The 15,438-nt window shown below is 36.6% G+C and overlaps 4 protein-coding genes across 4 annotated transcripts; 1 reads left to right on the top strand and 3 right to left on the bottom strand.

Annotated features, from left to right (window-relative positions):
• Positions 1-92: 92 nt before the first annotated feature.
• LOC110857414 (plasminogen activator inhibitor 1 RNA-binding protein) lies at positions 93-4,705 on the bottom strand. Its single transcript, XM_022106013.2, has 8 exons — positions 4,258-4,705; positions 4,005-4,175; positions 3,868-3,942; positions 3,674-3,751; positions 3,489-3,579; positions 3,251-3,385; positions 2,805-3,164; positions 93-2,734 (listed from the first exon to the last, which is right to left on the bottom strand). The coding sequence occupies exons 1-8, from the start codon at positions 4,683-4,685 to the stop codon at positions 2,669-2,671; spliced, it is 1,404 nt and encodes a 467-aa protein (XP_021961705.1). The 5' UTR covers positions 4,686-4,705; the 3' UTR covers positions 93-2,668.
• A 1,060-nt stretch (positions 4,706-5,765) lies between these two features.
• On the top strand, positions 5,766-7,357 carry LOC110857413 (zinc finger and BTB domain-containing protein 17). The gene is made up of 4 exons (XM_035857547.1): positions 5,766-5,927; positions 5,996-6,232; positions 6,315-6,855; positions 6,936-7,357. The coding sequence occupies exons 1-4, from the start codon at positions 5,837-5,839 to the stop codon at positions 7,093-7,095; spliced, it is 1,029 nt and encodes a 342-aa protein (XP_035713440.1). The 5' UTR covers positions 5,766-5,836; the 3' UTR covers positions 7,096-7,357.
• A 35-nt stretch (positions 7,358-7,392) lies between these two features.
• Positions 7,393-8,782, bottom strand: LOC118437950. The gene is made up of 5 exons (XM_035857548.1): positions 8,679-8,782; positions 8,339-8,599; positions 8,064-8,257; positions 7,768-8,001; positions 7,393-7,695 (listed from the first exon to the last, which is right to left on the bottom strand). Exons 3-5 carry the CDS (start codon positions 8,188-8,190, stop codon positions 7,553-7,555), a joined length of 504 nt encoding a protein of 167 aa, XP_035713441.1. The 5' UTR covers positions 8,191-8,257; positions 8,339-8,599; positions 8,679-8,782; the 3' UTR covers positions 7,393-7,552.
• A 4,744-nt stretch (positions 8,783-13,526) lies between these two features.
• Positions 13,527-15,108, bottom strand: LOC118437964. The gene is made up of 3 exons (XM_035857560.1): positions 14,650-15,108; positions 14,505-14,566; positions 13,527-14,225 (listed from the first exon to the last, which is right to left on the bottom strand). The coding sequence occupies exons 1-3, from the start codon at positions 14,765-14,767 to the stop codon at positions 13,545-13,547; spliced, it is 861 nt and encodes a 286-aa protein (XP_035713453.1). The 5' UTR covers positions 14,768-15,108; the 3' UTR covers positions 13,527-13,544.
• Positions 15,109-15,438: the final 330 nt, after the last annotated feature.

Below are 15,438 nucleotides of genomic sequence, written 5' to 3'. Positions count from 1 at the left end.
TTATGTTTAACTGTTCAAAATAAATGTAGTTGTTGTTTGTACTTAATTTATTCACTCTTTTTATTTAACTCAAAAAACTTTTTGTTTTAGTTTTTTTAGCTAACACATTTTTGCAATTTTCTAATTGGTAAATTTTAAATGTGATGTCACACCAGCCTCTATAAATGTTGATTATTATTTTTATGTGTGCAGTAGTATTTTTCATATCAAACGCAGAACACGTTAACAATGATACTTTTTTTGAGCTTCCTCAATTTTTTCTTCAAGAATTGATAATGTATGGACCAAATTTATTAAAAGTATACAGATTTTATAGATTTACTTACGTTGGCCGTCTCTTATTGGAACAATAAACTAAAAAAAACTTGAGAGAGTACTAAACTTAATAACATCATCATAACCATAAAAATACGAACCATAACTTATGTACATTTTTTCGGTTTCTTCAGGCTCAGTAAAAAGCTACAGAATATTATTTTTTTAAGATAACAATATATTCTTGGACCACTACTTCTACGACTAATTAGTTAATATTATTCTATTATTAATAATAAAATTCAAATCAATCAAATAATTTTGTCTCGCAAACTTCACACTATTAATAAAAAGAAGGAAGAGTTATTAGCAAACAAGAAGAAAAACATATCAATCTCTAATCACACGAGTGAGTGATGACAAAAACAGTTCATGATTTAGGAATTTTGTACAATTTTCTTCTGTGTACATAGTCTACCACACACGCCATATCGTGACAAATTTCAACAGAATAATATTAAATTAATGTTTGAGTACAACAATCGAACATGTAATAACAATATCGTTGGACCAAAAAAATCACACTGGGCACTCGATAACAATAATAAATTTGGGATGATGATACTCGCTCTACTACATACGTAACAATGATTAATTGACTTGTTTTTTTTTGTTGCAAACATGGCATAAATTGCCAACAACAACGAACAAAGTTATTGTGTCGTATGTATAATTTTGAATTTTTAAGGAATTACTTATTATAACATCGACATATTCAAATATATTTATATATACTCGTCATACTACTAACAAACTAGGTCAAGAGTATAAAGAAAATCTCTCAGATATTTCTAGTTTATATTTCTCTTCGTTGTTGAAATATAAACTAGAAATATCCAATACTTTTCTTCTTTCATTTCATCCCCTTTCCTCACCTCCTACGACATGTTAAGTCTATGAGCTCTATAAGTTAACACAGGCTGGCTGTATGCATAGAATAGTTGTGTAATAATAGCTTATTATCATTATAATATATTTATAATAATAATAATAACTAATGATGATGGGAAATTTTATTCATTATTAATCAATTGTTAAATGTGGATGACTGATGATGATGGTAGTCGGTCATCTTCTCTTCCGGTGAATCTATTCACTCATTTTACAGATACGGATAAACGGTAACCAAATAGTTTTTTTTAAATGATTCGGGACAAATAACGGGGATGAGATTGATAAAAGGGCACAAAGGATTTTTTGAAGTCTGTATACCTGTATTTTAATTTTTTTAAGTTGGATAGATAAAACAAAAAAAATTCGTTAAAAATATGACTGCAACTAGCTATTAATTAACCCTTACTTAATAACAATTAGGGATAAAGTCATGTGCATATACTTAGTTAGGGTTGGTACTAATAATACATAGTAACTGGATTTTACACACTGAGGCATATAAGTTGTCATTAATTCTTCACAAATACGAAAGTTATCACAACAGTCACCCACAATCATAGGAGTAATTAAACGAAACCTATTATTTCCCTCTTGGTGATGATAGCCCAACAGTATTAAAAGACAACCCATCCTATATCATGCATCAACAATTTCTTAATATTTCTAATATTTTAGTGGTAAACCTTTAGGCACCTCAACTAGTGCGTATCTTATACACGTTCTCCGCGTGTTACGTTTAACCGGAACCATATTTTATATAATAATAATAAACCATTGCCCATGATAAGTCTAAATTCGGACACAATTAAGTAACTTACCGTGGTACATACAGAGCTCCTTATTTTTCTTTTTGAAATATGTAAATATAGAGAGAATCATATAGATTATAGAAATGGAAAACAACTTAGTTTTTCTCTAACAATAAACGAACGTATGTGTTTTTTTACTTCACAGTACAGCGTGTTTTTCAGGTAAAATAGAACACACTGCTAATGAACTAGAAAAGTATGCAATATACAGACGACGGCGACATTATCGATATATATATATACTATTTGCTCTAATTAAAAAGTTAGGCATCTTATATATCCCAGTTTTTTACTGGAGAACTGCCACTAAAATTATATACGTGATAATATTTTTACGTTATTTGCGTAAGGACTGTTGTAAGAAAATGCACATATGAATCGAAGAATGACAACTCCGTTTACAGAAGAGAGAAGGTGAATAAGAGCTGTTGGAGAACTGTTTCGACTATTTCAGATCTTGGTTAATGTCGACGATGTTTTTGTTAAAAACAACAATTCAAATATTTTTAGCTCTTGTTATAGATGGCGGTTGAATGTGTGAATTGTTATTTTTTTGCAAGTACGGGTATAAGCTGGTTGGTTTAGTTGTAGTAGTATATTGATGTTTCTTGACTGAAGAAGATGCTGAGATGTGATGCATATGAACGGGATCAATCCAAGCTTGGGAAATCGTTCACGTCATCAACCCGTGGAGCAGCTTGACGTGTGGGTCGATCCTAAAATAACAAATAAACCAATTAATTTTTATTGGGTAACATTAATAAATAAAAAAAATAGACAACTTACATCGCGACCACCTCGTCCTCCACGGAATCCACCACGGAATCCTCCTCCCTCACCGCTGTCACGCCCACCGCGGAATCCACCACCTCCACGTGGAGCTCCACGACCACCTCGCTCTCCACGATCCCGATCCCCACCGCGATCTCCACCTCGTTCTCCTCGATCTCCAGTGCGATCCCCACCTCGTTCTCCGCGATCTCCTCCGCGATCCATACCACTTCCTCGATCTCCAGTGCTGCTTCGTCCACGTCCACCAGTTCCACGACGTTCACCACTTGGTCCGCCACGTCGGGAATCGGCAAAGTGGAAATCAATTTCCAAGACTTGCTTCTGTCGGCCAGCTCGTTGGGGGCAATCATATTCCTAAATAATAATGATTTAAAATAACAATTAATAAAATTTGATGGAAATAATTGCATGGAATTTTAGTTCATCAGCAGCACATGTACCTCTTCGTCTTCAACTTCCTCTTCTTCTTGATCAACAACTTTCTCCTTCTTTTTCAAGGTCAGATTTTGCCATTGGGCTTGATCTTCTCCTTCGCCAGCTTTTCGAAGGTTAAACACCGGCTTTTGTCTTGGTTGCTACAATATAAGAAAGACATGGTTTAGACGGTTTAGTATAGAACAGAAAAAAAGGATCCCTTCTTCAACTTTGTATTATGAAAGAAAAAAAAAATCTGCCTACCTGTGCAGCCTTCCATTCTTCAAGGGTCATCAATTTCGGTTCAGCAGGGCCATTTTCAACAGCTTCCTCACCCTCTGTCTTTTCCTCTTTTCTAAAATACAGATATAATTTATATCATATAAATACTACTTGTGAAAAACAGTTTTGCTGGTAAAAAAAGATGCAATAATAATAATGCTACATACTTTTCATCCGTATGATCTTTTTCAATTTTGTCATCCGTAGGTTCCTCGCCAACAGTTGTATTCAAAGTAGTCTCCGGTCTGAAATAATAAAACATGAATTATAATTTAGCATAGTCTATTTGAAATAGAATAGAATTTCTGGTGATGGAAATAAAATTTATAAAAAATATCCAACAACGAGAACTATGACTTACTCAATCTCATCCTTATAAGTACCCCAGTTCCTTGATCCACCACCCTCACGTTTATCCACGGATTTCACACCACTACTAAAGGAAAATGTTCTCCATTAAAACTGATTAAAAAAAATTAAATTTGTATTCAAACCGACCTCTTATCAGAACCAGATTGTCTATCAAATTCACGTTTCCTGGGTCCACCACGAGACATTCCTCCGCCTCCACCCCCTCCACGTGGTCCACTACCTCGACGCTCACCTCGGAATCCGCCGCCGCCGCCCCCTCCTCGACCTCGGCGGTCACCAAAATCACCAGCGTCTCCACTGAGTAACAAAATATAGAAAGCAATAATGTAATGAACACAACCAAACTTAATATCATAATTTGCTTTGTTTCATTTCTTACCGGCTTCCATCATCACGATTTCTTCGATTGTTACGTTCTTCACGATCATCTTCCGAAAATTTCATGCCTCGTTCCTTGTCAAATGGTGGCCGATCAGTTCGTGGGGGACGATTCTGTTTCTGTTGACCGCCATCATTGTTAGCCGTAATTGTCCTATTACCAACTCCACCAGTTTGTCCCTTTGCCGCATCATTGCCTTTTTGGTTCGAGTCACGAATCCCCTTCCTTGCAGCTGCATTGGTTTTATCCAATTTTGCCGAACCGTCAACCTTTTGATTTTCCTTTTCAGCAATTTTAGGCTTGGGTTTGGGCGCAACGTCGGAAGACTTCATCAATACTTCTTCAGTTTCATCCTCAGAGTCGGAAGAAGCTCTTCGGAGGAAACAACCAAACCGGTTGGTAATTCCTATCCCGTACGCGTTCTCCATAATTCAGCTTTTACGCACCAACTCTCAACTATAGTTTTAAAAAAACAAGAATGGTCACAATCAATTAATCAATCAATTAGACACAACCTTGCATATTACTGTCTTAATAATAAGAATAATAAACTTTTTTATCCACTGCAGCTAGAGAAAGAGAAAAATGGGTAAAAGATTGCTCCCAATTTATGCACAAATACCTAGTATGTACAGACTGTCTACAGACTCTGTACCCACGTTTAACGTACAATGAATACGACTAGTACGAAGAAAGAAGGAAGTCGTCAATGGTACAACAACTATGTATGCACAACAAAATAACCAGACTTGCTTCATTTGAAACATTTCTCGGTACCACACAAACTACTACTACCTACTCCTGCAGACTGGTAAAATCACACAACTTATTTCAAACCTAACTTCTCTTTCCACTTCTACCAAGAAGAAGAAGGAAGAAGACGACGACTACGACTAGTAGTGTACAAAAAAACATGCAAGAATTGCAAAACGCAATGGTAAAAATAACATCTATGATGGTGATGATCCGTTCTAACCCAAACTGAAGAACTAAATCCCTTACATATACTCGTGCTATATGTTCTCTGTGAAATCAATCAAATTGACAATGACTTGATAGTGTTCACGTGCACATTACATAAATTCAATAAATTCCACACAATCATCAGATTACAAGTACACTGGACTTTGGAGAGAAAGTTAATTCATAACCAATTTTATGGTAGGTACATATAATACTCATAAATATTATTGAATGTCTCTATGATTAAAATATCATGAGCTAAAAATGACTAAAAATGCAACTAATTGCAATACGCAATTCTGTCGTTTAATATACGATTAAACCGAGTTTAAGTATAAAAAAGTATTTTACTTTACTTTCAAGCTTACTTCACACAATTGGAAGTAAGTCATAAATTAATATAAATTATATCAATGCTAAGCAATCGCCAAATTGAAGTCTCACTATGAGACTCTCACATGAAAAAAGATTGCATGCGAAATAACTTCTCTCAAGTGAACAAAGACATTGACAGAGCCCCGGTAAAATATTTCGCTCAATTCACACATGTTTTTCTCAATCGTAATAAAGGACTACATTTTAAATATTTTCTTACAAAAATTAACCAAATACTAAAATGGAGCAAGTTTTATTTGAAATAGGTGACTTTTCAGCATCAATGGCTCGGTTGGAATTGCATGTTAACGTATTGCTAAAATCTACAATTGGTAAGACTCGAAGATAAATTTTTGCATGTGCGATATTTCTGTCATCTAATTAATTCCGATTTCTGTAGAAATTAATGACGAGTTGAGACAAAATTTGCATCAGCTAATTAGCCAACATTTTCCAGACACACGTTCCCTCCTGACAATTATTCAAAATTCTATTAACGCTGAAGGGGGAATTTCCATCAAAATTGAGGAAGACATTGCAATTAGAGATGCTTTCACCACCCACCAGGAAGACGAGTTCATGCAGGAAGACAATAAATATAGTTTTTCTGATCTCGGAATGAAAATTGAACCAGAAAGTAAAACATGTGGAAAATTAAACTGTATATGTATTTATTTATTATGCTCGTGGGTTTCTAACGGAAAATCCATTTCTTGTAGAAATTTATAGGACACGAAGCAAGACAAAACATAAAGAAGAAAAATCACCACCCACATGTAAAAATGAAACACACGATGGGGAACAACAAAGTGTTCCTGGCGACGACGAGAATTATTCAGTAGAAATCGAACCAGAGCATAAATCCGATCAAGAGGAATATTTTCCTGTACATGATTCATCAAAGAAGAAAAAATCTCTCAAGCCGAACAAAAAACGAGGACAAAAACAAAGAAAAGAAAGTTGTTCACCTAAAGCAAAACCTGCTAGAATACGTTATGCCGATTTAACCTCTTCATTTCTTTGTCAAACCTGTGGGAAGTCGTACAAAAAGAAATACGACTTGGAGAAACATCACATGCTAACTCATGATATAGATTCCGCTCCAAAGTTCCCTTGTGACATCTGCGATAAAGTATTTCTGGTGAAGCGATGTCTGAAAAAGCACAAAATTATGATACATCAAGTAGAACCTAAAGTATTGTGCGGCCAGTGTGGTGCTTGGTTTAAGCACATGGATATTTTGAGGAATCATGTTAAAAAGTTAGTACCCATTTGCTATTGAAGGGTTTATCAATTAATGCGAATTGATTTGCCTAATGTTAAACATTATTTTGTTTCAGTGTACACGATCAAGTTAGACCACATCAGTGTCATATTTGTCCGAAAAGTTTTAAAATGAAGACTCACCTCCAGTATCACTTGAAAACGCATGAACGACCGAATGGAGGAAAGGAAAGGGGGTTAAATAATGATTTTTGGAACGATTTCCTTGTTTTCTGAAACTTTCTTCTCTCTTTTATAGAAGTGATAAACCAGTTCGATGCAATTTCGAGGACGGTGATCATGGTCCCCATTAAAATAAATAAGTACAAAACAGTATTGACTTTCATAATTTAAAGATGAAATAATTCTAAACAATTATAAATTTATACTCATGTATTTACCAATTAGACCGTACACCGCTGTATCAGTGTGTTGAGTACGAATTTTTATTCATCTTAACTATTTATAAAAACCTCTTTACCTGGAAATATATACCATAATTTAACACGTCATGTAAAATATAAAAACGCTTCGTTAAATGATGATTTTTTTTTAATCCTCACGATTTAACTACCATAATTTTATAAAATTCATGTGATAGTTCACTGGGATTACAGTTCATATTTAATTAGCAAGAAAATCTTACTACACTTTAAATTACTACACTGGAAAGCATATTTCTCAAATTAAAGGATTAATCCGTCAAATACTTAGGTAATTCACATCGCTTCTCATTACAAGTACCTCCACATTTCTCACATCCCTTCTTGTTGTATTCGTCTATACAATTAGCTTTCCCAGCTCCGTTTGCCATTGCCATCCCCGCACATGGAGCGCCTTAAAACATAAAAATTATTAATTACCGTACCTGCCATTATATAATGAAGCATTAGCCTTATTATTTCTTACCGAGATGTCCCCTCCGACCCCCAGGAATGCAGTGAAATCCATCGCAACACTTGGAATTGTCCTTTTTACACTTTCCCAACGAAACGAGACAATCGTCCCCATGTTGCGGTTGGCTGCATTTTCCCGTGGCGAAGTCACACGCTAGCCGACACCCTGCCCCACCACCGCCGAAGCACTTTGAGCCACACTCATCCATTCCAATTAACGCGGAACACTTGTCTTCCACCACCTCGGCTGAGTACATGGAAATATTTCTTAAAATTTGGCTAATTATGCAATCTACAAAAAACAGTTACATTTGCAAACCCCATTTTGACATTTGGACCCTGCTTCACATTTTATATATTCGTCTGCAGAACTACAAGGCTTCCCTCTTTTCGCGGTGGCAATACATCTGTCATCCACACATTTGCTGAACCACATTTGATGATAATCCTGTTTGCAACAAGTAGCCGCACACCCAGTCTCGCCGGGTTGGAGACATTTAGAACTATCTTGGAAAAATAATATAATTTTGTCACTTTTGAAACATGAAGGAGAAAAATTGGCAAAAAAATTTGAAATGAATTACCGAAGCAATTCCCGTTTCCACCGCACAGTAAACCTTTACAACATCCGGTTGGCGTGGATCCACACGGAGTGTCTAATTTGCTGCAACGTTGGCATTTTTGATTCCTACAGACCTGCTCGGGGTCACAGCAGTGGTGCGGAAATCCATTCCGCATACAGGTCGGGTCCGTATCTTTGTAACAAACGTGCTCACCATCTGTCTTTTGAAGGACGCCGCTATCCAGATAGCCCTGCTTTAGATTTTCGGTGAAGTGCACGGTTTCTAAAGTAGATGTGACATGTGACAAAAATGTGGACTTGGATATATTTAAGGGATACAAATTACAGTAAAATTGTAATACCAGGTTTGCCGAGCACTGCAGCTATACCGGTGCGTAAATTCATGGGACAGACAAATATTAGATTTTTGATACAATTTCATGCCAGAAACAAAAATTAATTCCAAAACGTACCGAACCTTCAAAAATAATTGCATTAGTTTCATGAAAAATAATAATTTAGTGTTTATTAAATAACCTAAATTTACCAAATTGAAATAATGACGAAAAATGATATATTCCTGAACATCCTCATCATCACTTTTCCTTATAAATGAAATTGGATATGAAAGGAAATTAGAATTTAATATCGATGGCAGAAAGAGAACTATAAAGTTCATGAGGAATTAGAGTACAACATCAATCTTTACAACCCAATCAAGTGTTAAACCTTTGTTGTAAACATTTTTATAGTTTTTTCTCACGGAAGTTATAAAACATTTCAAATCAACAATGGATAATGATCCTGCGATACATATTTCAACGCATTTATTTCAGCAATGATTTAAATATGCAAAATTAATATAAATTTCCATATTTTTTGCGCTAATCCACATTTTCTGATTCTTTTGCACATGTCCATGACTCCAAGTCTTCCAAGTCTTGATGCATTCCAGCGGATCGTTTTCATCTACGCAGCACTCCATCTTGTCACACGCATCGCTGTATGCGTCGCATCCTGCATAGTTTTTTTCGAAAAAGGAAATTAACTGCCTTCAAAACTTGCTTTGATTTGATATTACTTTAAACATCAAAATTTATATGCGACCTTTCCCATCTGCAGTTTTGCTACCGGCATCTGGAAGACTGTCTTTTGATCCGTCCGTCGGAGAATCTCCACTAACTGGATCTTTGATTTCCACTGCATCTTGACCTCCGCTAGATGCATCTTGACCTCCACCGCTATTATTCTCGTCGCCCTGAAAATACATACTAATTTTTTCCAAATCTTAACTATTTAATGAATGATTTTGTAACTGAATAAGTTTAACCTCGCCCTCCCTCTTGTATCGGTTCCCTTCAATTTCGATCAGGAAGATTGTGGCTAAGAGAAAAACCACGGTAAATGTTTTCAAGTATCCCATATTTTTGAAAAGGATGATGCTTCGAAATAATTAAAAATCCAAGTTTAATGTATTATACGAACAAATTCAGTTCTGATTATATCAACAAGAATAAAAAGAATTGTGAGACTGTGAATGAAGCTGTACTCAGAGAAACAATTGGTATTAAAAGGCAATTAATACCGAAATGAAATGATGAATATTATTCTTTAATAAATTCCTTTTAATGAAAATCGGTTAAATATTTATTTAGTCGAATTTTTATAATCCACAGAAGAATAATCTACGACGATCAATCAACCAATCAATCAATCAATCAATCAATTTCAACACGCTTGAACTCGGATTATGCAGGGTGTAAAATTGACCGAAAATCCACGTCTGGTTACGTGTTTATGGTGAATGGAAATCCGGTGAGCTGGAGCTCACATAAGCAGTCTGTCGTCGCCCTGTCATCGACAGAAGCAGAGTACATTGCCTTGGCCTCCGCCGCAAAAGAAGCCTTGTGGCTGAGAAAATTGATGGATGAACTGGAATATAAACAACATGCCCCTATTGACATTTGTGTCGACAACACCTCTGCTATTAAGCTAGCTAACAACCCTGAACTTCACTCCCGTACCAAGCATATCGATACACGATTCCATTTTTCTAGGAATTTGGTCCAAGAAGGGAAAATTCAGGTTCCCTACGTGGCAACAGAAAATCAACTTGCTGATATTTTCACGAAGCCACTACTCAAGAATAAGCACGGCGAGATGAAGATGAAACTGGGATTGAAAGAGCAAGGGAGGAATGTGGCATCAAGTTGCGACGCAGGGAGGAACATAATATCAAGTTGCGTCGCAATAATGACTTTACTCTCAGTATGCATGCAAGCGACAGGATTTCACTTGCAAAACTCGGTCCCGATCTTATGGAGACAGAGCAGCACACCAGTTGTTGCAGGATCGAATCAAGTCTTTTTGAGAGTGAGACTTGTGAATCCATGTCCAATATTTCTTTCTCAAGCTGTATTGTACATCAATGGAACGGATGAAGCCCTGCAGAGATGCAACGATATGTATCACGAATATGTAATTCACGAATTAGAAGCAATGTGTCCCAAGGATGAAACCATGTACATCATGAGACGATCCAAGAGGGCTATTCCATTTCTAATAATTGGAGCAATTGCTGCCTCTGTTGTTCTGTGGGCAGGAGCCGGAACGGCATTTGGGCTATCGATACATAATAAAGGAACTCTCTCTGATATGAAAGAAGTGCAGAGGCAACAGGAGATGCAAATAAAAGAATTGGAATCCAGAGTAAACATGACCGAGTATGCAATCCGTAATCTACAGCTAGGTTTTAATAGCCTCGTAGACGTGGTGGAGCAGAATACGAATGACATTGCAGAAATAAAAGGCAAGCAAATCGGACTTACCTACGCTATTTCGTATTTAACGTCACGATTCATTTTGGCTCGGCATGTTATAAAGGAGAGTACAAGAAAATGGAAACAAGGAAATCTGAACTCTGGTCTTATGGATTTTCTTAACCTGACTCTGCCATGTGGAGAAGATTGTCCTTATTCGCTAGCTAAAACAAAGAAATGCTTCTTTCATCAAGACTTGAAGGACATTTACATGCAGTTTGACTCTCCAGTCATAAATCATAAACTTAAAATCTTGGAGGCAGATCCATTCGATATCATGATGAAACCAGATGCCAACCATACTTGCAAAGTGAAGTACATCGGGCCCACTAACATAATTGTCTCGGACGAAGGTCACTGCGTTTATCATACCGGCATGAAAAAGCATGCAGAACGAAACATGATCCTGTCACCGACTGGGGATTGCGAGAATAATTTAGATCACGCTCAAGAGAATCAATTATTCCGCCCGGATAGATGTGATGCAAGTCAAGAGCGTGATGAAGTGAATTTCATCCAAGTCAAGCAACAAGAAGGGATGAATCACATTTATTGCCAGGGGAACAAGTTGACCATTGAGGGAAAGACCCAGCCCTGTCCTGATGGAGTTTTTGTGCTTCCAGCAGCATTAACTTTTAAGATTAATAATAATATGTATACTGCTTCACAGTTAAATCTGGACCAGGAGGAGAAATATGACCCCTTGTTCACAGCAAAAGCAAACTGGCACTTACAACCCAGAGTAAATCTTTCCAGTCTTAAACAGCACCCACTGGTCCTGCCGACGAAACCTGAGATGTCTGATGGAGATGTGGATTGGAATCATCCCATGACGTATACAAGTGGAGGAACCACGTTGATCATCATCATCATCATTGTCATCGCTGGTGTGTGGTATTGGAAAAATAAAATGCAGAAACCTCAGCCCCAACCGAGGATGCCACGAGCAAAAAGTGTGAAACTCAAGGCTGACGTACAAGTTGAAGCACCAGCAGCAGAGGAGTCAGATTCGGAGTAAAATAGTTAGATTCCTTTTAATAAAGTTGAGAAAATGAATTAGTCACTCTCAGTTAGAAATCTTGTTTGTTTAGATTTGTAGGCTTTAATTGTCATTTAATTGAAAAATGTGCCAATTTTCCCACTAACAAGATTTAGGGAGGATGTTGGAATCAGCATTCATTTCCAGTCAGTATGCGTGTAGGCAAGATATGCCTATGTATGTAGTGTGATTTATGCAATGATGAATCATGTATGTATGTATGCGAAATCTTTTCTTTATTAAGTAAGTAAGTCAATAAACGGTTGTGCTGACTTTATCGAGAGCACAGAAGTACGATACGTAAGGCAGATATTACCATCGATATTGATATTACGATATTGATCCATCACGAAATGAAAAAGAAATTTGATAACGTAGAAAATCAATGGATTAACCCAGAGTCAAGAAACAAGCTTGTATACCACGATTTTGCCATTATGTAAATTTCCACTGATTTGCATCCTGACTCTTTAATTCTGTTATATCTCCCGTTTTATAAAATTCTTGAAATCACCTCAAAATGAATGCACTCGGTCACGAACTTATTTGTATTGAAAATCAGAGACCAGAAGGTCACGGCATGAAAACGATTCAGAGGTTAAAATCCTAATTCCTATTCACAGATTAATCCGAAATTGAGAACAAGGTTTACCTGGCTAGAAAGTAGTGTGTTAAACTGAGGCGTTGTTGTAAGTTCAACTATAAACGAAATAGTTTAAATTTGTTACAATTCACGTATTTTTATAGTCAAACAAAAAACAAACTCAAAATAAAATAACTTTTCCCTAAGAAATTTTAATTCCCTCCGAATATTTATTATTGCATTCGTAAATTATCAGCAATTGAAACAATTTGACTGACTGATATGTATGAATGAATCCAGTTCATGAGTTAGCATACGAAATGAGGTAATCTGTATATTGATGGACTGTGCAAATAACCAACGTCACCATAACTGAAAGTATCTTGAGCGATTAGTCAATAGTAGTTTTAGTGCTGATTATGGTGGGTTGAGCGGAACAAGTAGTTGACTTTTCAACATAATTGTAGACACACTTTGCATTAGACTCTTATTAGGAGTATAGTTTTCTGCATGAGTTACATGCATCACTAATTAAGATTACACTACAGAACAGAACAGTGTATTACATGCACATAACAAATTCTCATTACAAATAAAGCAAAACACAAATAAAATAAAACCTGAAGCGCTGCGGTGATATTGGAACATGCCAGGTGCAGTAGACGAATCCATTAAAGCATTAATGTTTTGTGTTGACGATGTCGAATAATATGATGGTGATCCACCCATACCAGGAACGCTGTGTGTCCGCTGATACGGCATACCTCCTCCCACTGCCGTCATGGAGCTACGTCTTGATATTCCATGAGGTAATCCTCCTGTTGGTGGAGAAGTTGTAAATCTTCCTGCGGGTGGGGGAGGGCGATATGGGGGTGGTGCCCTTCCCCCACTGTTGCTGCTCCCATATGAATTCTGTGGACTGACAAATCTTCGTGGGGGAGATATCACTGTACTTGGAACAGTAGGAAGACCATTCTGGAGGAAAGTCTGTCGCACTTCCATAAATAGGCTGTTGCTGCATGCTAATATTTTGCAATGGTAGCTGCTGCTGCGGAGATTTGTGAGCTTGTGATAATGTTGGCGCAGGTGGTTGAGAATAGTGGGAGGCTGGATAAAAATTGGCTGGGGTCGCAGAGCTTGCGGCATTGTGATGGGCTGGATACTGAGAAGTATTTGCAGGTCCATTATTATAAGGATCCATATAATTGGAACTCAGAGAAAACTGCGATCCGTAAAGTTGTGATTGTGAATTTTGTCGCCTTATTAATTGATTTGCATTGTTAGGCGCAGAATAAGGTTGCTGATTGTAAACTTGTGCATTAATATTCCCCCCACTTCCATACATCGCTGTTGTTGATCCTCCTCCTGAGCTTGGTGGTCCATACCCGTATGTCGATTGCTTTGGATTTCCGTTCACATCAGTAGTTGGTTGAAAGTATTGTCGCTTTAACACGAGAAATTTTTCACCCTTCAAGATTAACAGCAGCAGGGGGAGGGTGGGTAGCCAATGCGTCAGACAAAAATGCAAACAAAAACAAAAGAAAATGTGATAAGTGATAGTGCTCACAAAAAGTCAGTGCAATAAAAACATGCAAAATCATAACACAGCTATCATATTGTGATAATTAATTGCATAATAATTTCTATATTGTAAATTGTCATTCCATAATAATTACAAACAATATAGCCATTCACAGTTTAATTGAAATCAGCATTACACTAATTACTAATCATAATTTTAGCTTACATTCTCCACTTTGACGGATGCCAATTTGTTTACATAAGTTTTAAACAACACTCGGGCCTCATCTGAATTGTAATGTATAATAACACAAAAATATTAAAACCAGCAAGTGCACGAGATGTCATGAAAAATATTTATCCTTAAATACCTCTGACGGCAGGATTAGACAAGTAGACTCGAAAACGATTGACAATGTCTGTATTTCGAACACTACCTCCATTCGATATAAAATACTGACGAATATCCTCCTCGTTCATCAGCTCCATTCTTTACTTATCCGTGGGCGTAACCACCAAAATTAGCAAGACCAACTTAAAATATTGCACTTGTTGAAAATTACACAAATAAAGCGACCACTATTTTCAGTAGTTCTCTTCAAATGATAAAAATGCAAACTCTGTTCCAATTCTTAGAACGATTGTTCCTTTTAAAAAACACATTAAAAACCCTCTCCGCCAAGAATCACTCAAAAACTTTGATTTTGAATGTTCCAATTCAATTAAACTTTAGTACGAAATGTCGTTAAATGTTCATAATTAATTAATTCGAAATGAATTTTAGTAAACCAATAAATAATATGAATCAAAGTAGAACGAATAAATGTCACCGCTTCACTCTTGCAATTGCTAAGAAAAAGAGCACCACCAGACAGCAGATGCTATTAAAAATCAACCCTTTGGGCACTGTTTTGTTGGCTGGTAGATCTCGATTCTCGATATATGCACTGCAATAGAAAATACAATGAAAATGTGCACAATTGAAATGAATAATGGTGAGCGGTGAGTGAACTCTTCCTTCGTCTCTAACCCGGGCATCAGCATAAGTTCAACAATGTAGATAGCAGAACAATCAGTAGACAGCTATTTATTTACGCAGAGTCTCACATTCTTCAGCAGACATTGTTGCTCAACAGGTGCGCAGATGATGCAAAAAGGTG

This window comes from Folsomia candida, unplaced genomic scaffold (assembly GCF_002217175.1).
Source record: "Folsomia candida strain VU population unplaced genomic scaffold, ASM221717v1 Fcan01_Sc018, whole genome shotgun sequence".
Taxonomy (NCBI): Eukaryota; Metazoa; Arthropoda; class Collembola; order Entomobryomorpha; family Isotomidae; genus Folsomia; species Folsomia candida.
This window is presented reverse-complemented; position numbering and strand designations above follow the sequence as displayed.